This window comes from Ahaetulla prasina, chromosome 3 (genome assembly GCF_028640845.1).
Source record: "Ahaetulla prasina isolate Xishuangbanna chromosome 3, ASM2864084v1, whole genome shotgun sequence".
Lineage (NCBI taxonomy): Eukaryota > Metazoa > Chordata > Lepidosauria > Squamata > Colubridae > Ahaetulla > Ahaetulla prasina.
In genome coordinates this window covers 168,244,032-168,271,319 of record NC_080541.1, presented here as the reverse complement: position 1 = coordinate 168,271,319, position 27,288 = coordinate 168,244,032, and the positions used below count along the sequence as shown (strand labels likewise).

The window sequence follows — 27,288 nt, the reverse complement described above, 5'->3', positions numbered from 1 at the left end:
TAACGGCAGCTCATCCTGTTATGTGGCACTAGGAATTCGAACTGCTGAACTGCCGATCTTTCGATTGACAAGCTCAGCATCTTAGCCACTGAGCCACCACATCCCTTTTAGTGGTTGGATAGAAATCCCCCCCAAAAAATGAATGGCGGAAAAAAGTCTCTTATCAGGATTTCCATAAGAGCTACGTTCCTACCTCTGCGCAAATCCAGGCACAGAGGAGCTCATCTTCCTGACTGACCTCATTTTTTGAAGGTAAATAGCACATGCTGTCAAGGAGAAGGACAAATCCTATAGAGCAACGATCCAGCGATCAGTAGAAGACCTACATTATGCAAGCGGAAAGTACACTTTCAATGGCACATAACTACATGTGCTCTCCTAAAATTTTCCGTTCTATCAAACGGCATCTATTTATATATGTACCACATATACTGTGGCTGGAACGTTATCACAGAGTTAGGTAAATTACAGCCTGTGGTTAAATTGTAATGTAGTGTTAAAGGTCCAGGGTTTTTAGCTCATGGACACTTGCTGATATACAAATTTCAAAATGGAATTGATGGAAGTGAAATGGGAAGGGGGTTATTTTTATAAAACATTTGCACTTTGGTTTTTGTGTACTCAATCACAACCTTCACATACAGCCTCAGATATGTAGTTTGGAAAAATCTAAGAATATAGAGGGGCTAGAAAGAATTAATTCAAGAATTCAAATTTATGCAATGAAACTGAACAGGGGAGATTCAGAACAGAAAAAAGGAAGAGAGTCGCTCTACAATGCAAACCCTATGGAATTCCTTCCTTAAGATCAGGTGTGATATGTGCTATGAGGTGCTCACTAGATCTTTAACAAAAGCACTGTTTCTAGACTAAATTGAAATTTTAAAAGATAGAAATTACCCCAGTTCAGTTGCTGTTTAAATTGCAGTACACAAGCTGTTAAGTGGATTACTTGAAAGCGATAATATCTGGGATGCTGCTGGACTGCAATACCCCTCATCCTTCACTATTGAGTATACTATGATGAATGGGTGTTAAGAGTTCAGCAGTATCAAGAACAGCACATGTTAGCCATCCAACATAAGCCACTTCTGAAACACTCATTAGGAAAAGAGGAAAAGCTTTCATTTATTTCCACCAATTTTAAAGAATAACACTCTGGCCTTAGTTTGGTATCCTAAAAATCAGTAGATTTCATTTCATCACATGTAAAACTTTCCTAAAAATACTTATTTCCCTAAAGCAACAAAGACAAAAGACATATCTACAGCTCCATTCTAAGACTTCCACTGAATTTTACAATTCTAACGTAGGCCTTGTAACATTGATCAAGCTATTATTTGAGACTTTGTCCTACATAAATCCAGAACTAAAAAAAGAGAGTAAAATTAAAGTTTCAGCTTCCACCAACATTAATCATTTATGTGAAGAGACCTGGCTTGGCAATTCTTCTAATATAAAAATGGTTACTAGAGTTTACCAGCCATATGTCCTTTCTATTACCTCTTATTAAAAAGACAACAGTTGTGAAGACAGTTCCAACAGTTGTGATTTTAAATTAGGGATTCTGTGTTTAATGATGACAGAGATGATACTATCCCTGTTCAAACAGTCCTTCCCATCTCTTAGTTGTGTGGATAATACAGAGGGACCTCGATTAACGAACCATAATTTGTTAATTGAGCCTAAAATGGTTGTCGCTAAGCAGGACACTTGTTAAGTGAGTATTGCCCTATTTTATGACTTTTCTTGCCACAATTGTTAAGTGAAGCAAATACATGCTAGTTGCCAAGTGTCCAGTGTGAAAAATTTCCATGAGTTACTTTTCAGATCGCATGATTTCAAAACCTAATGCATCATCATTGTCATCATCAACAACATTATTATTTCAAAATCCACTGCTTTATCCTTCTCCTTCAAGAACTGAAGTTCAAGAACGTTGGCTTCTAGTAATTCCAAAAGCAGATCTTCATACTAACTGCTGAAAACCTTCTGAGTGTGCCTATGCAAATAATAGGCAACTAGTTATAATATGCAAATTAACAGCAACTCTCCAACCGAGTCCTAGCGATCCTTTTGAATGACATAGTTTGCTGCACCCAAGAGGGGAAAATGTTAAAGTAAAAAAAAAAAATGTTAAGAATAGCATTTGCTTTGAAACAGCTTTGGCCATCCTTGGTTTTGTTGTTTTCATCTTGGGTCTCTGTCACCTCAGGTTTTGCCCATGGATCTAATAACAAGAATTCCATGTGGCTAAAACCAAACTTTATTGTGAGGAAAAAAGATGGAGAGAAGAATAAATTCAATCCCCCAAATGCAGCTATGTAATATTTTATTTCTCTCCCATTGCCAAAACTCCGCAGTTATGGCCCAGTCTGGATGAACTTCTGCCTGTGGCTAAAGTTTAAGAAGGCTTTGTCCAAAGAATTCAGCGGCAGCAGTTGGAAAACAACCAAGTGGTTAACCAGAGGGGAAAAATAAGAATCCATATCCTGGATGCTCTGTATTACACACAGTCCTGTCATGATCAACATGCATCTCATTCATTCCAAAGTAGGTCTGTAATGCGTGGAACTAAAATAAAAACAAAAACTAATATTGCTTTCCAGACAAGCAGACTCTATCACATGTAAACACAGCTGATGTGAACCGATGATGAAGAAAACAAACAAAACCACCACAGAAAGGTACCAATGAATCATATAAAAATCAGGAAGATTAACCCTTACCTGAAAGAAACCGGGAGGAATGGGTCCTCCTGGCATTCCGTCATTTGGAGGAATGTTTCCAAGTACTGGACTTGGCGCTGCAGCTGCACTCTGGAAACAAACAAACAAACAAACAAATAAATATATGGTATGCATTTATTTGGATAACCCTGGTTTGAAATCAGTGTAAAGGACATTGGTACAGAAAGTCCTCAACTTACAACCATCCATTTAGTGGCCATTCAAAGTCACAATGGTACTAAAAAAAATTGGCTTATGACCGCTTTACGGTGCAGCATCCCTGTGGTCATGTGATCAAAATTCAGATGCTTGGTAACTGGCATGTACTTATAACGTTTGCAGTGTCCCGGGGTCATGAGATCCCCTTTTGCGACCTTCTGATAAACAAAGTCAATGGAGAAGCCAGATTCACTTAACAACCCTGTTATTAACTTAAAAACTGCAGTGATTCACTTAACAACCGTGCCAAGAAAGGTCATAAAATCAGGGAAAATTCACTTAACTTTCTTGCTTAGTAACAGAAATTTGGACTCAATCGTGGTCATACGTCGAGGACTACCTGTACATATTTCATGTGTCCACCATAATACGGCCAGTTACCAACCTTATGATTATCAAGTCTACCCAAAGAGAATGAAACTGTATTGTAAAATTGTGCCATTAAAATGAACAAAACATCAATGGCTGTCATTCTGAATGAGGTGGCAACTGAGAGCTTGGTTCAATTCTCATTCTTACAGATCTGTCATCAAAACAGCAGAAGTTATTACTAAAGCTTTCAAAACTAAGCAATTTTTTGTAGAATATACTTATGGACAAAGAGAATGGCAAATCCTTATCTTTCAGTGTAGAGATCTAATACTGACCATGGTTAAAAACACTCTAGAGCAGGATTTGAAGTTCATGCATCTTAAAGTTGCCAAGTTAGGAGACATTGCTCCAGAGCATTTTCTACATTTACACTTTTATACTATAGCCGTTCATCTAGCCTAGTTCTGGGATAATGAAGTTTCAGACATACCTTTCTAATGAGACTTCTTTTTTAAATTTAAAAAATGGTCACTTCATAATTTAAGAGATGGCTACCAACATCACTTTCAGTTAAAGACAAAAGTGACTAAGATCTTTCTTTCAACTGAGGACTGTACCACACAACCTAGAATATAATCTAAAAGACAGAAGTGCTAAATATTTAACCTGCCAAGTTTAAAGAGCAAAATGATCATACTTAATATTTAAAGCCAAGCCAAGGAAATAAAAGAGGTGTGCGTATAAACCTTTCTACCTATTTTCTCTTTTTGATTTTTCCTTCTTTCAAAAGCACCGAGCAGCTTTAGCTGCTGCGTTATAAGGAAAGTTGTGAGGTAGGTACAAAGCCTTTAGTCTATGTCCTCATTTGATCTCTGGCAGTATTTTATGTGGCTTATGTGGGATTTGCAGGAAAAGTTTACTGATTAACTGGCCCCGATATAATGTGTTCATCTGAACTGGAAAGAGAAAGGGTAAAGGTACTTTGCTAGCTAAACCAGACAGTCAATAAACTAAGCAAGAACAAACGAACAAAAACAGCCTTTTCCATGTCCCTAGTAGTTTCCCAATTTCAGCATAAAAGACACAGTCTCTAGTCGAGCCTTATGCAAAAGGATGCTGAGCTGATGTGTCTTTCTGAATGTCATTCTGATGTGTGTGTGTGTATTTGTGTGTGTGTGTGTGTGTGTGTATGTACACACACACACACACACACACACACACACTTCTTTTAACTGACTTCACAGCACATCTGGAGGATGAAGCTGTCCATGAGCTAAAGCAGTGTTTCTCAACTATGGTGACTTTAAGATCTGTGGACTTCAACTCCCAGAATTCCCCAGCTAGCTGGACTTGCTGAGGAATCCTGGGAGTTGAAGTCCACAGATCCTTAAAGTTGCCAAAATTGAGAAACACTGAGCTAGGGGAACTCATTTTTATAATGCTAAATGATAACACACATATGCATATGGAATACATAAATAGGCTATGTCCAAATCAACCCCAACAGTTTTAATAATCCAGCTTGGGTTGCATGCTCTGATATAGATATTCCATTATCAGCATATTTCTGCTTAGCAAAATGATTGCTATTGGTTCTTTCAATTTTCTATTGTTTCAGGGGGTCAGGGGACAGAAGGCCAATTTAGTGTAGTGGTTTATGGCATCAGGTTAGAAACTGGAAGATCGTGAGTTCTAGTCCTACTTTAGGCACAAAGACAGATGGGTAACCTTGGGCCAGTCACATCTACTCAGCCCTTGGAAGCATGCAATGGAAAACCATTTCCAAAACCTTGCCAAGAAAACTGCAGGGATGAGCCCAGGCATTCACTAAGAGTCACCAGTGACTTGAAGGCAAAACAACACACACTCATGCTAAGTAAGACAAAACAAAAATTGAGGCCAAAAGGGATGGTGACATCACTTTAATAATGGCTACATTAAAGCAGCAAGACTTAAAAAAACACCCTGTAAACATCAACTGTCCATTCTCAAATCATCAGTCCTTCACCTATGAGAACCACATAGAGATTTATAAAATTACAATTTGAAAATATGAGTTTTGTTTTAAATGTAGATTTCTCTATTGCTGAATATAGAGTTTAATGTCTCTGCCAGATTCACTTCTGAGAAACTAAGCCATATAAATAGCTAGCTGGAGGAAAACAAAAAGTAGATAAGCCATGTGTGATGAAATATTGTTTGTCAGACCTGAAAAGTAGGCTCTGTTCTGATAATTTTTCAGTCACTCTTCTGTGGCTTTGCTTTACGGTTCCCAACCTTGCTACTACTACTATTTTTTTTTAATGAAAATATTATTCTAATTGCTTAATTTTTAATGAATTTTTTTGCCAACAGTAGTTTCTTCTTTTTTTATCTAGAAGTAAACTGTCTAAAAGCCCAAGATAGTGATAAATAGAAATATCTATACAAAACTCCCACATGGAAAAATAGAAAAAAAAATTGTGTTAAGAGTTTTATATTTTTCAAAAGGGATTGCTTTTAAACATTTTAGTCAAAAATTAACAAAGGAAAACTTGTCTATTCTGAATGCAATCAAGAATGAGCTAACAAAGACTTAATGAAATAAATGATTTAGTTATGACTAATGTTTGAAAGATTGCAAAACTGCAACCAGAATCATGTCAAGGATTGTGTCTCCACTGATCACAGACAACAGTCTTATCAATACTACGTTTAATTTAATCAGCAGTCTACTGACTTGACAGGTTCAAAAAATCACTGTTGAAAAATGTGAGCAGCCAAATGATTTGTTTTATACAGTGATCTGAATAGGGCAAATCTCTCAGATTGTAATGATTTTCTTTTGTTTTGCTTTATAGCCTTGTGTTTAAGAGCTGGCCTAAGAGTAGCCACTGGGAAATGCAAGAAACGACGGTTACATGGAATCAGCAGGCCAATGAAACAGGCAATAAAATGCTCCATCAGTTCCTTGTTCTGCATTTAGGAATGAAGTCAGCAAGCTAACTAGCAAAGAAATAATGCAGAGCTTTGTTAATTTTGCAGCAAAAACAATGAAGTATCTTGCAACGATCCAATCATTACTGTATATTGTTTAAGCTTTGGTAGATCACAATCCTCTTCATCAGATGCATGGAATAGGCTTCTAAGAAAGACATCTCTTTCCTTCTATGCCCCAGTAGACCATGAAATCTTTTCTGTGGGTTAGCAATTTTTGTCAGCTTATTTATAAAGCAGTAATGAACATAACTTCCAACATAGTCACGTGAAATGTATTGAAAGCCACATTTAAGTTCCACTGGATCTTATCACAGGACTATCCTAGAATACTGGAGAACATGTACAGGAAAATGTCACAATGAAAGAACTACACTGACTCAAGGTTGACTCAGCCTTCCATCCTTCTGAGGTGGATAAAATGAGGATCCAGATTGTTAGGGGCAATATGCTGACTCTGTAAACCACTTAGAGGGGGCTGGCTGTAAAGCACTGTGAAGCGGTATATAAGTCTCAGAGCTATTGCTATTGTTACGTATGGAACTACAGGTTGTTAACTGTAAGTCTCAATTACAACGGACCCATGAAAAATATTATCAAATATATTTCCTCTTCACCAAAATTGCTACATCTTAATGCTGTGACTCCAGAAAAGTTCTTTATGATGACACAAGGTATTTTATCTCTTTAGTTATAAATTATAGTGTGGCATTTCTTTTTTAAAAAAAAATAAAGGTGAACTGCTATCAATTATTACTGATACATTACACTGACATTAGCAACAGCATCTTAAAATGCACACATTTAACAAGGTCTTCCAACCAAAATAATAAAACCACTTTTCAGTTTCAAATCTAACAAAATATTGCCAGGTTGCAATGAACCAGAAATCCCAGTCTGCACATCAAAGTCATGTTAGCTGTTTAACGTTTTGAACAAAGATGTTTGATATTGAAAACAGCTCATTGGGACAATCATTTCTTTATGGATTCCGAAGAAGCATTAATAAGTATCTTATATGTTTCCACATTGTAAGCACATCTGTCTCAGTTTCTGACAACTCCATAGTTGAAATAGCTACATTTTGGGAAAAAATAATCTTTGACTTACCATTAGGCTAGATATAGAAAAAAATAGGAGACCATCTTCCGATGGAGAAAAAAAAACATTTTAAACATTCAAGTAAATTTTATCATTTAAAAGGATATATACATTTCTGACAAATAGAGTTGCACTCATTAAGTGCCAACTGATATTGACATACTCCTTTTAAAAAAATATAGGATCTTATGTTATATAAATCGCATGATAGGTAGGTATCCCATTATAGGTAGTTGTCAACTTACATACCGTATATACTCGAATATAAGCCGATCCGAGTATAAGCCGAGGTCCCCAATTTTACCCCAAAAACTGGGGTAAACTGGGGACTCGAGTATAAGCCGAGGGTGGGAAATGAGGCACCTACCGGTTGGGAAACCTCCTCCCTCAGCTGAGAAGGCTGGCGGCTCCCGCCCGCCCTCTCACTGCACCGGCAGGGCTTCCCCGCGCCGTCCGGTAAAATGTGAAAAAAAGAAAAAAAAAAAACTCGAGTATAAGCCGTATATACTCGAGTATAAGCCGAGGGGCTTAAAAAAAAAACAAAACTCGAGTATAAGCCGTATAGACCCGAGTATAAGCCGAGGGGACGTTTTTCAGCACAAAAAACGTGCTGAAAAACTCAGCTTATACTCGAGTATATACGGTACTTTGTTTAGTGACTGTTTAGTTACAACGGCACTGAATAAAATGACTGATGACCATTTTTCATACCCATGATTGTTGCAGATTCCCCATGATCATGTGATCAAAATTCAGACGCTTGGTAACTGACTCGTATTTATGACGGTTGCAGTGTCCCAGGATCATGTGATCACCTTCTGTGACCTTTTGACAAGCAAAGTCAATGGGGATGCCAGATTCATTTAACAATCGCGTTACTAACTTTAACAAACTCAGTGATTCACTTAACAGCTGTGACAATAAAGGTCGTAAAATGGGGCAAAACTCACTTAACTGTCTCGCTTAGCAACAGAAATGGTGGGTTCAATTGTGGTCATAAGTCGAGGACTACTTGTACACAGTTTTTAATTTATCCTTACTTTTTAATTGCATATAGCAAAGCAAGGCTGAAACCTATTTAAAGTAAATAAGTGTTTACTAAAACAGCTGTGGCTAAGTTCTTTTACTAAGCCTGATATAACACAAGAGAAATAAGAAGCAAAGAGTTTGTCACATAATCATTTCATAGCAGAAATGAGAGGACAAGAATAAATGCTTTAATGCTTGCAGAACGGACTTCTTGGGTTACAAATAGAACAGTCCCAATCAACATATAAAATACTAATGCAATTCAACGAACAGTCCCTTTTTTATCTTTTTAGTTCTTTTTCAAAGGAGTTCCCCTAAAAACAGCCGGGAGGATATGATGGTCAAAGAAAGAAAAAAAAATCATATTCTTCCCCCACTTTCTTGAGTTTCCTTGGACTTTCCCAGTCATTAGCAGCCACTTCAAAAATCTCCAGCTAGGTCAGGGGTGAAATTCAGCAGGTTCTGGAGAACCAGTAGCAGAAATTTTGAATAGTTCGGAGAACCAGCAAATACCACCTCTGCCTGGCCTCAGAGTGGGTGGGAATGGAGATTTTGCAACATCCTTCCTCCAGGAGTGGGGAGGGAATGGGGATTTTCCAGTATCCTTCCCCTGGAGTGGGGTGGAAATGGAGATTTTGCAGTATCCTTCCCCTGCCACGCCCACCAAGCCACACTATGCCCACCAAGCCATGCCCAAAGAACCGGTAGCAAAAAAAAATTGAATTCCACCACTGAGCTAGGTTAACACTCTTTGGAAAATGGTTGCAAAGGAAGAAAAAAAAAATAGGTGCTAGTGTCTTTATTGGTCCCAATAAATAATCTTCTCCCAAATCAACACAATTCAAGATGTCATCAGATTTTACCCCAAAACTGAAGACTTAAGTAAACTCTTAAAGGATTTCTTATTTGCCTTTCCAAACTTGATGCCATCTAGATTACAACTCCTACCATCCCCTTATAGCTATAAAACACAGGGCTGGAAATATTAGGAGTTGCAATCCAAAACATCTGAAGATAACAAAATTAGGAAAGCCTGGGATGTGTTTTGAAGGATTCTTTTTTCCCTAGCTCCTTATTAGGTACAACTAAAGCTTGAGAATTTTTTTTCTCCTACCAGTTTGGGGATGGGGGGGCGGATGGGAGAAGAGAATGCTTTTTCTTTGGGTTTTTAAAGAATCATTATAAATGTAGGACTTGTCTACTTTGGAATACTAATGAATGGCAAAGAATATAGTGTTATATGACAAGCACAAAAGAGGGAATGAAGATCAATTATGGAAAAGATCCTATATACTGAAATAGAGGATAGAGGAAAAGTAGATGGAACTCTACATGAAATTATTGACATCTACCCATTCTCTTCCCAGCTATCTGAGCCAATATGTTTTTAAAGAAAATGAAGGTATTAAAACAAAGTTATACACAACTATGAAAAATAAATTCATAAGCCACTTATCTCTAGAGTAGAGTAGAGTAGAGTAGAGTAGGGTAGAGTAGAGTAGTGTAGAGTGCATAAACTTTCAGACAGTGTACATACAAACAACAAAGTAATATAAACATAAGACACCAATAGGAGAAGGTAGTAGAAAAGATGATTATGCATCATCAAGTTGAAAACCAGGGAAAAATTTTTTCTTTTATTCACATCTTAAAAAGCATTTTTTTAAAAATAGACCATGAAAATATTACAACTTCTCTTTTAAGTAATCCTAGCAATTCACTACTACTTCTAGTAATAAGCCTATATACAGAATCTAGCTCTAAATTACAGTACACCCAATTATATTTATTAAAACCAAACGCTTTGTATCACCTAATGTGCTGCTCTTCCAAAGACAGGAGGCACTGTAATAAAGCTGCCAGGCAATATTTTATTTTTTCAGGAGATTTCCAGCATACTCTAAGCTCTCTTTGGTGAGCTTCCCAGAGTTAGACAGAATCCCTAAAACAGCTTATAATAATGCAATTCAGAAATTCTACTATTTTACAACCCATCTAACTATCAAAGGGGGGAAACCCCCCCCACTATATTTAGCAATGCTAGTTATCCATTCAAACTTTCATCAGCACCACTTGCAAAGAATACAGGGTGTTTGGTTTTTTTTAAAGCAGAACGTACAAGCTATGCTCTCTTTATCCACAATGGGATAAAACTCACCATGGATAGGCAGCCAAGCCATGGAAAAGGAAATGCAAGATATCATGGTCCCTTTTGTGGTGTGTGCAACCTCTCAGTTTGGACATATCACAGACGCAACAAGACATCTGTTACATTTCCTGGCTGGCCTGGAATGCCCTTCACAGTTGCCAGTTGGAATGCCGGGTACTATGCAAAGCTCTTCTGGCCCAGGCATACTTCCCATCAAATCATGGAGTTATTTTTTCCCCCCAAGATACGCACATGTCAATTTGACATACACATTGTGACACTTGGCTGGAAGTTAATAATTAAAGTATCCACAGTGTCCTGAACAGAATGCAAGGGAAGAATTGTATCTACCAGACTTGATGAATTATTTAGAAGCCTGCCATGTGGCATTGTCTCTCTCTGTAACAACCCTCCTTGGTTTCATCCTCCCCATATCTGTGATAGAAAGAACATAGCTGGTGAGTTCAGGGAACTTTCTGCAACTCAGGTGCAAACTATTCTTACCTTAAGTAACACTACGGGGTGCAGTATCAGGAGACTTCAGCCAGGCTAGCCGTAAGCTTTCTTACAATATAACATTTCTACCTGCTTGTTACTCCTTGGACTTCTACCAGGTAGAATGGAGTGGATCAATCACATGTGCAGTGACATCATTAGTCACTGTCTACTCACTTACCATCTTAACTATTGCAACACGCTCTACATGGGGCTGCCCTTGAAGAGCATCCGGAAGCTCCAGTGGGTGCAAAATGCAGCGGTCTGCATGGTTTTGTGCAGACCCAATGTACACATGTATTACCTCTCCGGCGGGAGCTGCATTGGTTGCCGATTTGCTTCTGGGTGCAATTCAATCTAAAGCACTTCAGAACTTGGGACAAAGTTATTTGAGGGTCCGTCTCTTGCTGGCACATCTACCCAACCCATCAGAGCGGGGAGGCAGGGAATGTTGCGGATCCTATCCCTGAGGGAGATACATCTGGTGGGACCCAGAAGAAGGGCCTTCTCCGTGGTGGCTCCCTCTCTCTGGAACAACATTCCTCCAGAGATTAGAATGGCCCCCACTCTAATACTCTTCTGGAAGGTGCTGAAGACCTGGTTCTGCCAGCGGCCCTGGGGAACTCAGAGCAGGATGGAGCCCATTAAATGGGTCATGTGATCTGCTGTCGCCAGGGCAGGAGCAGGGGGTGGGAGGTGAGGGGTGATTTTTTTTATATTGTACTATATTAATTTATTTGATACTTTTTGTTAGTTTTTATTGTTTTAAATATGGTTTTAAATTCTGTAATCCTCCTTGAGTCGCCATGGGTGAATAGGCGGCAAGATAAATTCAATCAATCAATCAATCCATCCATCCATCCATCCATCCATCCATCCATCCATCCATACATACATACATACATATAAAGTAAAATAAATTAGTCTTTCCTTGCTCTTGAGAAATAGAGGAGTCATCAATGTTATTCTCTCTACTATCTATATTTATCATATTACTTAACAGGGCGTATCTGTTTCTGAGGTTCATACAAGAGTCAGGCTATCAAGAAAGCAAGTACATTTAAGAAGCACTAAAAGACTACCTAGTATCTGGGCCAGTATCTTAAAAAAATTCCCAGAGTTCTGTAAAGGTGAATAAAGGATGGTGATCCCTGGGCCAAGGTAGTGGAAAACCTAGGCACAGAATTCAGGTTACAAGAAGTAATTAGTTGAATTATTATTTATATTTTTCTCTCACTTCCTAATTAAAAAAATTTTCCCCTATGAATAAATCCAATAAAGAAATGAATATATATAGTGCGTGGGAGAGGGAAGAGAAGTCAACCCTATAAAGAAGAAATGTTAAATGGGGAAGATGCCCAAAAGATAGTCACAACAGTGGTTGAAGAGGTATAGGTGCATACATTTTCTATTTAATAAAATCAGTAGTCCAATAAGATCCTCTCCTGCATTTCTTCATTATATTATATGAAAGACAAAGACTGTTAGTTAAGTAGCTAAATACAATTAGCAAGACTTCTGTGCCTCTATGATCATTATCAGCTTACATACACATGTGGTTTCCACTTATCTAGTTACTCTCAAAATGCTTTGCCAACTTCCTCATGCTGCTTATACGTTTGATGTATAGCATTCTCATTCTTACCTACAAATACATATTCCTACACCGTTGAATGGAAAGAGGAGATTACTTTTACTTGAAACTTTTACAGGTAGTCCTTGTCTTACGACCACAACTGAACCCAACATTTCTGTTGCTAAGCAAGACAGCTGTTAAGTGAATTTTGCCCCATTTTACGATGACTTTTCTTACCACACTTGCTAAGCAAATCGTTGCAGTTGTTAAATGAGTAACACGGTTGTTAAGTGAATCTGGCTTCCCCGTTGACTTTGCTTATCAGAAGGTCATCAAAAGTGATCACATGATCCCTGGGACACTGCAGCCGTCATAAATATGAGTCAGTGCGTCATAAATATGAGGCATGCTGAGTGTCTGAAATTTGATCACATGACCACATAGATGCAGCAATGGTCGTAAGTGTGAAAAACAGTCATAAGTCACTTTTTTTCAGTGCCGTTGTAACTTTGAATGGTCACCAAATGAACAGTTCTAAGTCAAGGACTGCCTGTATTCGCAGAACATCTAATATGATTATCCACAAAATTAACTACATTAACAGCGATGAACTTCCTTGCTATAAAGTTACACTGTGTCATAGGTGGTATACAACTGCAATTCATTTGTCTACAACAGGGAGAACTTTGTGAATAACCAAGGAGACAGTATGACTACACAGAGCAGCTATTTTATATTATTCATATGGTGCGTTCTACATCTAACTGTTTTTGTTTCTAAAAACAAAAGTTCATTTAAAAAAAACTACACACTACTAAAACTAAGATGCCCAAACACTACCTTAATGATAGTTCCCCCCACCAAAAAAACAACACTGGGGGTTCTAAAGCAGAGGTGGGGGAAATCTGTGGCTCTTCAAATGTTGCAGAAATAGACTCTTAACAAGTCTAGTAACAGGAAAGACTGCTGGGGCCACTGGTTTCCTCCTTACTCTTACCCTTGAGAAACTAAATCTCTTTGTAGGTTCACACAACATGGTAAGATAAATAGCAGCCTTGATAACTATTGATTATGAAGGGAAGGGAAGGGATTCTGCAGCTTTGATTATGGACTCCCTCCTTATGTTCCAGAAATACAGTGCATCTAAAGTTTCAGTTAGGGCATGCTCATAATCCACAGTAGAATCAGGAATGTGTTATATAGTAACACTTTTATAATTCTTCAGCGCTGTTAGGTACATTTTAATGCATCAGTGCATTATTAGCAACATCTTCAAAACTCATTTGCGTCGCTCATAGGTCAAGCTAATACAGAAATGGCCAAGCAAGCCCAACAAAATAGTTGCATTGTTTATTAATGTGGTGCCCTAACACCTGAGCAGTGATTGCAATCGGCACACCTGGTGGAGTTACTATACTTGTGGGAAATGTCATTAGCCTGGGATACAGCTTAGCATCTGCATGTGTGGGAAGTCTGACAGATTCCTGCAGAATAGGAAGCAAGGTTCAGACTGCTATAACTTTTGCTCTAATTGCAAAGTCTATCACTGAATAGTTCCCGATACTCACTGATGATATTTTTAAAATCAAACTGGCATGGAAGACGATGAAAACCTGGATGGATGAGTTCAGCCTTCAAACGGAGACATGCAGTCAACACACCGGCTTGGTATACTCCAGCAGATGCCGTCTAAGCCTTTAAATCGCACACTAATTGTGCTAATTGAGCTAACAGTCGCTGTTTCATCTCCCAGCTCTGAGTCAACCAGCATCTTCTGGTACTGCTATAGAGATCCAAGCTGTTGGCTTTAGTGGTATTTTGTCAGCCATTAAATGATTCATCAGAGTCATTAATTGATTTATTACTGCTGCCTGCAAGCATTGCTTTGCAAATAAAGAATGATGTAGATCACAATGCAGAAGAAGCTGAACAACTCAACACAGGACCTGATGCTTAAACTATCTACTTAAGTTCAGCAGTAAAGAAAAAAAGAAGATAGGAAGAGGAAAAGAAAAAGTCAAAGGGAAAGGGTGAGAAGATATATTCCTTTATTCCCCTATATAAAACTGTTGACTATTAGAACTTGCTGTGGTATTCAACCTTAATGTTGTAAGGCAGGGGTCCCCAACCCCCGGTCTGTGGCATGCCAGAAACTGGGCTGCACAAACAAGCCATGTCCCAATGGTGGGTTGCAGGCACCACATGAAACCACACTACCTCCAGTCCATGGAAAAACCTCTCTCCACAGAACAAGGTCCCTGGTGCCCAAAAGGTTGGTGCCACTGCTCTAGGGCACAGGAAAGGCATTCTGAGCAGACCTCCTAGTCAACAAAACCCAGCTAATGCTCATTTTCATCTCTTAGGCAATTCCAGAATTGGAAACAAAATATTTTTAAAAATGCAGCAACAGCTGAAAACAGCTTGGCGTGGGAGGAAAGCACAACCAGGTTTCAAGACACTTGTATTCCAAGAAATGATTCGGTTTTAAGTGATGCTTTTCCAGCTAATTTGTCACTAAGGCTGCAGATAGTTGTTACATGCAACCAGATAATTAGACTCATCTAATGAAGAGACCGTTGCCTCTTCCTTCCAGATTTGACAAAAGCAACTCTTTATTTATTTATCTGTCTATTTATAACATTTATACGACCACCTAATACAGCAAAGTAATTCTGGCCAGCCTAAAAAAAGAAAAAAGTCAGCAAGAGACACAGAACCATTACACAAAGCAACATGACACATTTAAAATTATGAAATGGCAACCAGATTAAAACGTAACACAATTCAACAACTGGGATTCAGCTCATTCAGACTCAAAGGCCCAAGCTTTGACTGCCTTTCTGAAGGCCTTCAGGTCAGGACCAACTGTGAAAGGTGGCTGATTCCTCAAAGCAGATGACATTGTCTCAGCCAGGGTGGAAACCTGGTAGAAACCAGATCTTCTTTGGTGGGAAAAAATGGGCTTGTCTACAGCCAGACTCTTTCAGTCAGAAATCTCTAATGTTGTTGTGTCAATCTCCTGCTGACTAGGGCAGTGAACTATATAGTTCATATATTCCTCGGCTAGCATTAATAGATGCACAATTCAGATATATAAACTTCCTCCTTTTAAATTCACCGAGGAAACAGACTTTTATTAAGCTCAGACACATATCATTTGTTCAATTCACATACAGTTCTTCAATGTAAGCTATTTATCTTACCTCAGAGTCCATATTTGCCAAGGATGGAGGGGGATCCACTAAGAAGTGATCAGCTTGGAGCAGTAAAAGTGCTTTAAAAACATTTCACTAATTCTTGTAACAAGTAGATTCAGAGGTTAATACTGAGTTAATGGCAGGGCCATCATTCAAATCAGGAACTTCTGAATTTACATCTTTTACTCTTTTAAACAAGTAAGCTAGACAGCTGGAATCAATGGTCAAATTTTAACTATAATTAAAAAAACCATAAATTAAAAAAAGAATTTCAAGATCTTAACCAGACCAAGCATTGTCTGCTTAATTATGACGTTCAGTGGTTGTACTGTGATTGTACTATAATACTGTAAACACACATTATGAAAAAGAGCAAAATTTTCAACATTAGACTTATTTTAAGGTGTGCTGGCACCCTAGGAAAACATTTTTGGAAGCTTCTGTCTGGGACTGCAACATGCAAGGCCAAGTTCAATCCCCTTCTGAGAAGTTTCAAGCTTGACCAAAGCCATCTTATGACTGCTATACTCCTCATAATGCAGTAGAAGGAGACATCACTATGAAAGGGTGAAGTAGATTGTGCTCTAACAAGGGATAGCAATAGCACTTAGACATATATACTGCTTCATAGTGCTTTACAGCCCTCTCTAAGCGGTTTACAGAGTCAGCATATTGCCCCCAACAGCCTGGGTCCTCATATTACCGACTTGGAAGGATGGAAGGCTGAGCTGGTGAGATTCAATCTGCCAAACTGCTGGCAGTCGGTGAACAGCAGAAGTAGCCTGCAATACTGCAGTCTAACCACTGCACCACCATTTCTGAACTTATTTCTGAAGGTTGCTTCAAACTCCCTAAAAGAACCCCTACAAAACAATATAAAAAAAAAGAGTGCCCCCAGTAAAAATTTTTAGCTGTTTCCCGAGTTTAGTATTTTGACTTCCTACAATTTTAATTTGCGGGTTTATAAACTGAAGGACTATTACATTCACCTGTCTCTCCAGGATAACATGGCTCACCCAAGTTATGTTACCTGTCCCATCAATTAGGGATATATGTCTGGTGGAAGCACAAAAAATAGCCTTCTCGGTGGTGGCCCCTTCTCTATTGAATATCACTCTCATGAAGTACAGTTGATCCCCAACTTGATGCTTTTCCAAAAGTCCCCAAAAATGTGGTTTTGTCATTGGGTCTGGGGACCACGAATGGAGATGAAGCTGATCAAGAGATTTATTTTATTTATTTATTTTGTCACATAGTATATATGAGTGTAAGCATGAAATAACTATACAATATATAAGTATATATATAAGTATGAGTATGTAATAACTAAATTAATTGAATATAAAGAAAGGAAACAATAGGACAGGAACGGTAGGCACTCTTGTGCTCTTATGCACGCCCCTTATAAACCTCTTAGGAATGGGGTGAGGTCAATAGTAGACAGTTTTTGATCTGATTGTCTTGTTGCTGCTATGGGGGAGGAGGGCTTATGGGTTTTTATGTAGTGGATGTTTAAACGTGAGCCATCTGGAGCCACCTATATATGAATTGGGCAGCCATATAAATTTGTTTAATAAATAAATTATATAATTTACCCACAGGTACGTGTGCAAATACCATAATCCAAATAGTATAAGTGGAATTAAAGTGAGTTTTTTTTTAAACATGCCATTTGCACAACGTCTAATGAGCACTGGCATTCTGGTTTGAATTAAGTGAGCAAACTGGGTAACAATGCAACTGCTAAGGAGAGGGGCAGGAAGACGGTACTGCACGGATTTAAATATTTTAAAAATGTCCGGAAGGCTCCAGTTACAACACCACCATCCTCACCCAGTTCTGACCATGTTTTGGAAAAGTATCTGGAGTGTGTCATTCCAAGAGAACGCAGTGATGTAATCTCCACAGGAATAGTTACTCTGCTCTTTTATCTCACACCTCACCACCAGCGTGATTTACACATCGGCCGACCCAGGGCCGTTTCATAGAAGACAAACAGCAGCTCACTTTCTAGTTCAGATTAGTATGAAAACAATTTGTCTTTGCTTACACAGAAGCCCTACTCACTGGAAACCAGCCAAGAAAAAGAGAAAGAGGAAAAAGATCAGGCTTCTAAACCATCCTGAAACCAGCTTTCCCTGTATTATACTTCTGCTTCAGTTATGGCTAATAGTGTTGTCTTTTAATCCAAGTAAGAAGAGGAAAGGATCTGACATAAAGAATAACCAGCTGAATAAACCTGGGTCTGAGGTAGAAAGGAGGATTTGGAGGGACCATATGAAAACTGAAAGTGTTGTCTCTAAAAACACCCCACTTTCGGGTTATTTATTGTTTCTATAAGCTCTTTCAAAAGTGCTTCACTAGAGCAATTTAAGTAACCTTTATAACTACTTTGCTAGGCACATTAGCCAAAAACTTTGCTAAAAAGCAGATAATAAATTTGAGAGGAAGAGGCAGATGAATTATTATATTCTGCACCATTAATCCATATTTTACCAGACTCTCTACTATGTAAATCATCGTTACAACTGTCAAATTCAGAAAAGGACAGTATAGCATAGAAGTATCTACAGTAGGAAAACTCACATCCAAGATGTTTTTGGAAATTCTTCCCTTTTACTTTTACTTTACTTCAAATTTGGAAATGAGATGCCCCACAATTAATATGGGAAGGAAAACCACGCAAACTGACTATAGGTAATCCTCGAATTACGACCACAATTGAACCCAAAATTTCTCTTGCTAAGTGAGGCATTTGTGAGTTTTGCCCCATTTTATGACCATTTACGAAGTTACGTTGTAACTTCGAATGGTCACAAAACAAATGGTGGTAAGTCAAGGACGACCTGTATTGCACAAAGAAATAAACTTGTCAGCAGTATTGATAGGAATAGATCCCCAAGTACAAGGCTGGGGCCTCACACCTCAGAAAGACCTGCCCCCCACAACTGAGCATCACATTCCTTTCTTAAATTCAGCACGGGCCTTACAACTTCCCTTCCTTTCAAATCCTCTGAAACAATGAGAATGCCAGGCAAGACTGCAACTTTGACTTGTAGCACAAAGTATTTAAGCAATTTTTAAAAATGTGGCAGGAGAATTCTAGTGCCACTACATTCTAAAAGTCCAGGAAAGAAGACGAAGCATAAGCTGGATGGTAGATAGAAAGAACTTTATGGCGTTAGAGCTGAGACTGTAACAGGGAAGGTTGTGAACCCTTGTCCATGTTCTCCTCAACCCTAGAAGTCTGAAAATTTCCCACTGGAAGTCGGCAAACAGGCCGTTTCTGGCCTCTGGAGTGTGTGGGGAAGGCCGTTTTTGCCTTTCCCAGGCTCCAAGAAAGCCTCTGGAGCCTGGGGAGGGTGAAAAACAGGGCTACCGGGCCCACCGGGCCAAAAGCGGGGGGAGTGGGGGGGCATGCGCATGCAGGGGGGGAGCGTTGAATTATGGGTGTGGGCATATGCGTGCACCCCCCCCAGGACCCCTGTTTTGGCACGCGACGGCAAAAAGGTTAGCCATCACTGCTCTAGGCAGCTACTTTGGTTTGCCAGAATCGTCACTCAGCTAATCAAAGCCTAATTTAAAGGTTCTTTCTATCTATCTATCTATCTATCTATCTATCTATCTATCTATCTATCTATCTATCTATCTATCTATCTATCATCCATCCATCCAAACTATTTGTTTTTAAATTTTATGTTTCCACTTCACAACATTTTTATGTGCTCAGAGACCAGTATGATAATACTGTGACAGAATGCAAGCTGACTTTGGTAAACTGTAGGGGACAGGCTAAAATACCACTGGTTCCTTTGTGAAGTATGTTCAATTTACAGCTTGAAAAAGTGTTTTATCTCCTACCACCTGCTTTGCTCAATCTGAGATCAAATCCAATTCATGTAACTTCTCAGGTATCACCTCCAGAAAGAAAGGCTGTTCAAGACACATTCTCCTCTTGGCTACACATGAGGAACCTCCTCCGGTGCCTTCAATAAACTTTTAGTCTGCTGCAATGATTGATGTCTATCTTGTGTAAGAAATGCAACAGTTTTTGTTAGTACTGTAAGGGCAGCATTATTCAGCCCTTCTTTTTAAAAGCTTTTTTTTTTTTAAAAAAAACTGAATGTAATAAGTAGGATCAAGAATTTATAGGGCAGAAATATAGTCTACACATTTGCTTTTCAAAGAAGAATTGCACTGTGAAGAATTCTGGCCAAGGTAATTGTGGTAAGTGAATGTTCCGTAAGCCATAATAGGATAGCTACTTTATTTATTCATTCATTCAATTTCTGTAGCCAATTGACTACCCAACTGACAACTACTCACCAAGAGAACCTAGATGTGAAGCTTAAGTCCAAAATAATCATTTATTAAATATACCCAGACAAAAGTAAAAGACAACCTTAGCAAACCATTTCCTCATTTGGACAATATAAACTCCCTTCCAACATAAAAGTTAAAATAGATTGACTGTTAAAATGGAAAAGACTGTGGAAGGAACGATCCTTAGAGTTAACATAGTTATGTTAACCAGTTAACACGGAATTCATACAAAAAGAGGAAGGTTAGATTTATATGGTGCTAAAAAGCCTGTCGAGAATACAGAAATCTAATTTCAGATTCTATAGCATTAAACCCGTTGTCATGTTGTTTGACTTCTCAATCTAACTGTAGACTTGTAAAGTGAAGAACTGTTGTGATCATTTTTCCACATATCGAAATCTGGTTCATGCTGTTTTAATCCAGTACCATTACTATAATCACGAAACATAAAAGCCAGGAACTCCTGTCAAAGTTTGTGCCCACAGCTTCTGACAAGATTTATGGTACCAAGGCTTATTAATCAACCCACTTAAATGACTTTATGTTTCTGAACAGATTAACAATTGCCCTGTTTGGCAAAAGCTATTCCAGCGATATTTATAAGATTAAAGTTTCCCTGTGCCTCATTGATTAACTATCCTTTTATTTAAAAAAAATACTGAAAGATTCTGCTTTCTATTTTGATAATTGACTATACTCTTCAATTACCTCTTATTCAGTCTGATAGAAGTATTTATATTATTTTGATATTTAATAAGCTACTTAATGAGATAATTGGTTTATATTCTGATTCTCTCCCTCCCTCCCTCCCTCCCTCCCAATTAGTTTTGACTTTAAGCAATTGCTTGGGTAAGTTCACAGAATTTTCAGAAGTAATTTACTATTGCATTCTTCCAGGGGTTAACAGAGGATGTCTGTCCCAGGGTCACACTAGAATTCACAATCTCCTGGTTTCTAGCCTTTATCCACTACACCAAACTGAGTCTCACTGTTCTGTATAGGCATCTTTTAAATGCAGCATTTCTAGGTAAGCACTGTAAATATAAGGCAGACCCAATCAATGGAATGCAGTCTGGAGCTCTTAAGTACAGTACTGTGGATGAGAAATCCCACAATGTCTTATATCTGTCAGCGCTGGCTAGGGCTGATGGTAGCTAATGTCCAAAGCATTACATGAGCCTAAAAAAATGAAGCCTGCAATTTGTTCGTTCCTGTGCAAAAAAATTAAAATAATGGCAGGTAATGCTTATGTATATGATTTCACAGGATCCTTCATCCACTCTGACAGGTTGATGTGTACCTCATCAATATGCATCACTGAAAACCGGAAAACCAGGAAGTGTAACAGCAATCTGTTCATATCAATGGCAAAATGAGGAAGTGAAGGCAGGAACAGAGCAGTGCTGAAGGCCCAACATGGGATAATTCTGGGATTGGTGTTATTTGGCATATAGCCCCTTAGAAATATTTGAATACTTCAATACTTCAATATTTCAAATATAGACCAGGCTTAAAGTTGCCAAGGTTGGAGACTCCTGTGCCACAGCATAACTGAATTTTGAGGGTAACTGTTTCAGAGCTATCCAACTTGCTATTTTGTTCACTTAAAGAAATGTTCTTTAGATCTGCAAATTTTGGGCAGTTCCTCATTTGCAAAGTTATACCGGTAGTTCTCAACTTAAAATCCTTCATTTAGTGACCATTGGAAGTTACAATGGCACTGAAACAGTTATTTATGAAATTTATGAGCCATGGTGGTGCAGTGGTTAGAGTGCAGTACTGCAGACTACTTCTGCTGCCTGCTGGCCGGCTGCCTGCAACTTGGCAGCTCAAATCTCACCAGGTTCAAGGTTGACTCAGACTTCCATGCTTCTGAGGTGGGTAAAATGAGGAGCCAGATTATTGGGGGCAATATGCTGACTCTGCAACAGCTTAGAGAGGGCTGTAAAACACTATGAAGTGGTATATAAATCTAAGTGCTATTGCTATTGTTCATGTATAACTGTTGTAACATCACATGGTCACATGATCAAGTCAGATGCTTGCAAACTGACTCATATTTATTACCATAATAAATGCAATGTCCTGGGGTCATGTCATCAGTCAATGGAGGGGTCAGATTCACTTAACAACGGTGTTATTAATGTAACAATTGCAGTGATTCATTTAACATCCATGGCCAGAAAGGTTGTAAAATGGAGCAAAATTCACTTAACAATTGTCTTGCTAAACAACAGAAATTCGGGGCTCAAATTGAGAAGCCCCTGTAGTTAATTGAATCACGTGAACTAAATAACACCACTCCTGCGCAGTCTGCACTGGCTACCTGTGGTCTTTCGGGTGCGCTTCAAGGTTCTGGTTACCACCTTTAAAGCACTCCATGGCTTAGGGCCCGGGTACTTACGGGACCGCCTGCTGTTACCTTATGCCTCCCACCGACCCGGTACGCTCTCACAGAGAGGGTCTTCTCAGGGTGCCGTCCGCCAAGCAATGTCGGCTGGCGGCCCCCAGGGGAAGGGCCTTCTCTGTTGGAGCACTTACCCTCTGGAACGAACTTCCCCCCCGGTTTGCGCCAACTTTCTGACCTTCGGACCTTTCGCTGTGAATTAAAAACTTATTTATTTATCCAAGCGGGACTGGCTTGATTTTTAAATTTTCAAATTTTTAATTTTTAGTAATTTTTATATGGGGTATTTTAGGTTGGGTCAATTTGACGGTTTTAATTTGGCCATTATTGAATATGTATTTTAATTGATATTTTAATTTTGTATATTTAATTGTTTTAACCTTGGCTGTACACCGCCCTGAGTCCTTCGGGAGAAGGGCGGTATAAAAATTTAAATAAATAAATAAATAAATCAAGTAACAACAGGAATTATACCAGTTAGATATGTTACATCCACCATGCTTCTATCTACATGCAGATCCAAATGTAACCAGATCCTGCAAGTCACACTGGGGCCACGTTGTCATTTGTCCTACCTTTTGCACTTTCAAGAAAATGTGACAGCAAACCAGTAGGCCTTAATCAAGCACAGGTTATTCACAGATTACAGGAAACAACATGAGCCGTATCCCCTCTGTTCTTAACCCTTGACCTACCACAGCTGGGTTGTTTTCTGGAAGTGGCAATGTTTTTGAGCCAGGGAATGCAGGCAGTTATGCCTTAAGTACATTGTGTATCAATTCATAAAACAGCTAATTTAAATTGCTTTAAAAAGACAGCCCTCAATTGAGACACTTTGAGCTCTAGGGCATCCATTACTGGGACCAAAAGAAAAAAAAAGAATGTGTGCATAATACCCCCCCCCTCCCCATTTTCCCCTCAATGTGTAGACTGACATTTCTTCATACTTGACAGGGTTAAAAATATTTCCACCGCTCAGTCAAACCCTCAATTTCAGTCCTACTGAAAAACAGGCTATAAGGGAAAAAAGAATAAATCTACCCATTTAAGGAATCAGGACAGCCTCACAGGAAAGAAAGTCAACTCACAACTTCTACTGCCATTCAAATATAATACAGTAAATGATTTCTTTTCCTGACACTAAGATTGATATTCGTGCCAGGGAGAAAATAAACTGCTAAGTGGCTCCTTTAAATCAGCTATCACCACCACCCTTCTGCCCTCCCAATGTGATTGACCCCAATTCCCATTATCCCCAATCAGCATGGTCCTACTGGCTCAGGAATGCTGAGGCTGTAACTCCAGTACATCTTAAAGTCTCATCAGACAGGAAACTGCCTTAAGTCAGGGGTGAAATTCAGCAGGTTCTGGAGAACCGGTAGTGGAAATTTTGAGTTGTTCAGAGAACTGGCAAATACCACCTCTGGCTGGCCCCAGAATGGGGTGGGAATGGAGACTGTGCAACATCCTTCCCCCAGGAGTGGGGTGGAAATGGGGATTTTGTAGTATCTTTCCCCTGGAGTGGGGTGGGAATAGAGATTTTGTATTATCTTTCCCCTGGAGTGGGATGGGAATGGAAATTTTGCAGTATCCTTCCCCTGCCACGCCCACCAAGCCACGCCCACCAAGCCACACCATGCCCACCAAGCCACGCCCACAGAACCAGTAGTTAAAAAAAATTGAATTCCACCACTGCCTTAAATATACTAATATTCCTTTCCAGTTTAACCCTTTCCCCCCCAGTTTGCATAAGGAGAAAATAAACTGCTAAGTGGCTCCTTTAAATCAGCTATCACCACCACCCTTCTGCCCTCCCAATGTGATTGACCCCAATTCCCATTATCCCCAATCAGCATGGTCCTACTGGCTCAGGAATGCTGAGGCTGTAACTCCAGTACATCTTAAAGTCTCATCAGACAGGAAACTGCCTTAAGTCAGGGGTGAAATTCAGCAGGTTCTGGAGAACCGGTAGTGGAAATTTTGAGTTGTTCAGAGAACTGGCAAATACCACCTCTGGCTGGCCCCAGAATGGGGTGGGAATGGAGACTGTGCAACATCCTTCCCCCAGGAGTGGGGTGGAAATGGGGATTTTGTAGTATCTTTCCCCTGGAGTGGGGTGGGAATAGAGATTTTGTATTATCTTTCCCCTGGAGTGGGATGGGAATGGAAATTTTGCAGTATCCTTCCCCTGCCACGCCCACCAAGCCACGCCCACCAAGCCACACCATGCCCACCAAGCCACGCCCACAGAACCAGTAGTTAAAAAAAATTGAATTCCACCACTGCCTTAAATATACTAATATTCCTTTCCAGTTTAACCCTTTCCCCCCCAGTTTGCATAAGGAGAAAAATAAAGTAGTAAGTGCAACATCAAATACAGGAGGTCTCCTACTTACAACTGTTTCTTTATAGATGGTTCATAGATATGATGGCCTCAGAAAAAAATGTCTTACTATCTGCACTCACATTGCCAGCCATTCTGCCACCCTGTAAGCACAGGATTACAATTTGTATTCACGGCAACCGGTTCGCATTTAGGACCAGTTGCAGCATTCTGCAGTCATGTGATCATGATCTACGAACTTTTCGGGGAAGTTGGCTTTGCTTTACAACCACATGATTCACTTAATAACCATGTTATTCATTTAACAACCACCATAAAAAAATCCCCTAAAATTGGGTCCGACTCAACTAGTGACTGGAACAACTGTTGTGGTTCTCTGGTGGCTCAATGGACTAAGTCTGTCTGTTATTAACACAGCTGCTTGCAATTACTGCAAGTTCAAGTCCCACCAGGCCCAAGGTTGACTCAGCCTTCCATCCTTTATAAGGTAGGTAAAATGAGGACCCAGATTGTTGGGGGCAATTAAGTTGACTTTGTATATAATATACAAATGGATGAAGACTATTGCTTAACACTGTGTAAGCCGCCCTGAGTCTTCGGAGAAGGGAGGGATATAAATTCAAATAATAATAATAAAAAAACTTATAACAGAAATTCCGGTCCCAATTGTCGTTGTAGGTCGGCTATTACCGATATATCCAAGATGTGACATCTTGTACAGTTGTTCCAATAGAAGAAATCTTGTACCTCTTGTACACCTGTCCTTTCGGTTTCTGACAGCCAGGGAAAATGCAAATTGTATTGGCAACTGCGCTGCTTTTCACTGTTTTGAATATTTATCCCAGAAGCACAGTCCAAATTTCAGATCACTTTCGGCACTACTTTTTATTGTGGTATTTACCTTATATTGGTCCAGAATGTTATAATCTTGTTGCCTTGAAATGAAGAGACAAGGAAAGATGACACAACAATGTTTTGAAAACAGTGTTGGTTGAAAACAAAATATTAAGTTACTGAAATGGACCAGACACACAATGCAGCTCTTTACTGTTTAATTTCCTAGTATTTTATACATGCTGACAAACTACAAAAGTAAGTACCTTAACAGCTTATGTAAGCTTTTTTTTTTTTTTAAATGAAGCCGATCTGTGCATGTCCATTCGCTCAAGGCCTTTCATTCAATCTCTGATTTGAACAGTAAGGGGCAAAATTGTGCTTATTCTGGCATTCAGATCTCCTCCTTTCTATCCACTTGTCAGGATAATCTCCAACTCCCATCCCTACCGCTTCTTTCCCATGTTACAAGTGGCATGAAGCAAAGCTGCTTAATGGGTCACAAGGTTGAAAATAGAAGTTAACTTCATAAAGCGCTGGTATATATTCCCATTAGAACTGCAGGCATAATTCTTGGCTTTCCTTTTCAACTTTTCAGAGCAGTCAGACGAGTAAGATCTGGTAGGCTTTTGTCTCACCTCGCAACACCACCTGCTTCATGTCTGGAAAAGATTTTAAAATTCCAAAGAAAGGTCAGCACTGACCTGGTGATCAAATATTACTGTTGAAGGCCGCCAGACTATATAAAGAAACATGTCAGGGCAAAACTTCAAAGTTTTCCTCGGCATTATTTTTTTAATTCTTCCCAACCCAATGGAACAGTGTGGGGGGGAAAATGAATGGGTGTGTGTGTGTGAGACTATGTCTATCCATCAATAGCATGATTTCCCTCCAAGCTGAACAGAATGAGACCAACTTTGATGTGGGGAGAGAAGCAGCAGAAGAAGAATAGAGTTTGAGAAAGGGACAAATCTGTGGAGAAAAACATTGCAGAAAATAATATATATCCCAATGCAACTCAGTAGTAAAGGCAGTTAAGTCAGAATCATGGCTGACTCCTCCATTCTAAGCCCCTTTCCTACTGGTCATATGACCCACAATAGGAATTATTTTAACAGGAGGAAAAACAATTCTAGAAACCGTGCTCTGCATCCTTGCCCCATATTGTTTCAATTGATGCCACTTCAGAAGGGGGCAGGAAAATTTCAAGAAAATGCCCAAGCCATGGCTGGTCAATTAAAACTCCATCTGTGGATCTCAAGATGCATGCTTGAGCCTAAATAATATAAAATTAAATGGTTGAATAAGTGAAGCTTCTGGTGAGGAATATGAGGAAATTAGCTGATGTTTAAAATACAGGTAGTCCTCGATTTACAACCATTCATTTAGTGCAGGGGTGTCCAAACTTGGTCCCTTTAAGACTTTTGGACTTCAACTCCCAGAGTCCCTCAGCCAGCAAAGCTGGCTGAGGAACTCTGGGAGTTGAAGTCCAAAAGTCTTAAAGGGACCAAGTTTGGACACCCCTGATTTAGTGACTGATTACAAAGGCACTGAAAAAAGTGACTTATAACTGTTTTTCACAGTTATGACAATTGCA

General features: G+C 39.2%; 1 protein-coding gene across 4 annotated transcripts in view; it reads right to left on the bottom strand.

Moving 5' to 3' along the window:
* The window catches only part of SSBP3 (single stranded DNA binding protein 3), a 207,680-nt gene that overhangs the window by 48,744 nt on the left and 131,648 nt on the right, over positions 1-27,288 (bottom strand). For all 4 annotated transcript variants that reach the window (XM_058174936.1, XM_058174938.1, XM_058174937.1 and 1 more), the window contains exon 5: positions 2,730-2,819. In XM_058174936.1, the coding sequence (XP_058030919.1) occupies positions 2,730-2,819 (90 nt within the window). The remainder of the gene's footprint in view (positions 1-2,729; positions 2,820-27,288) is intronic.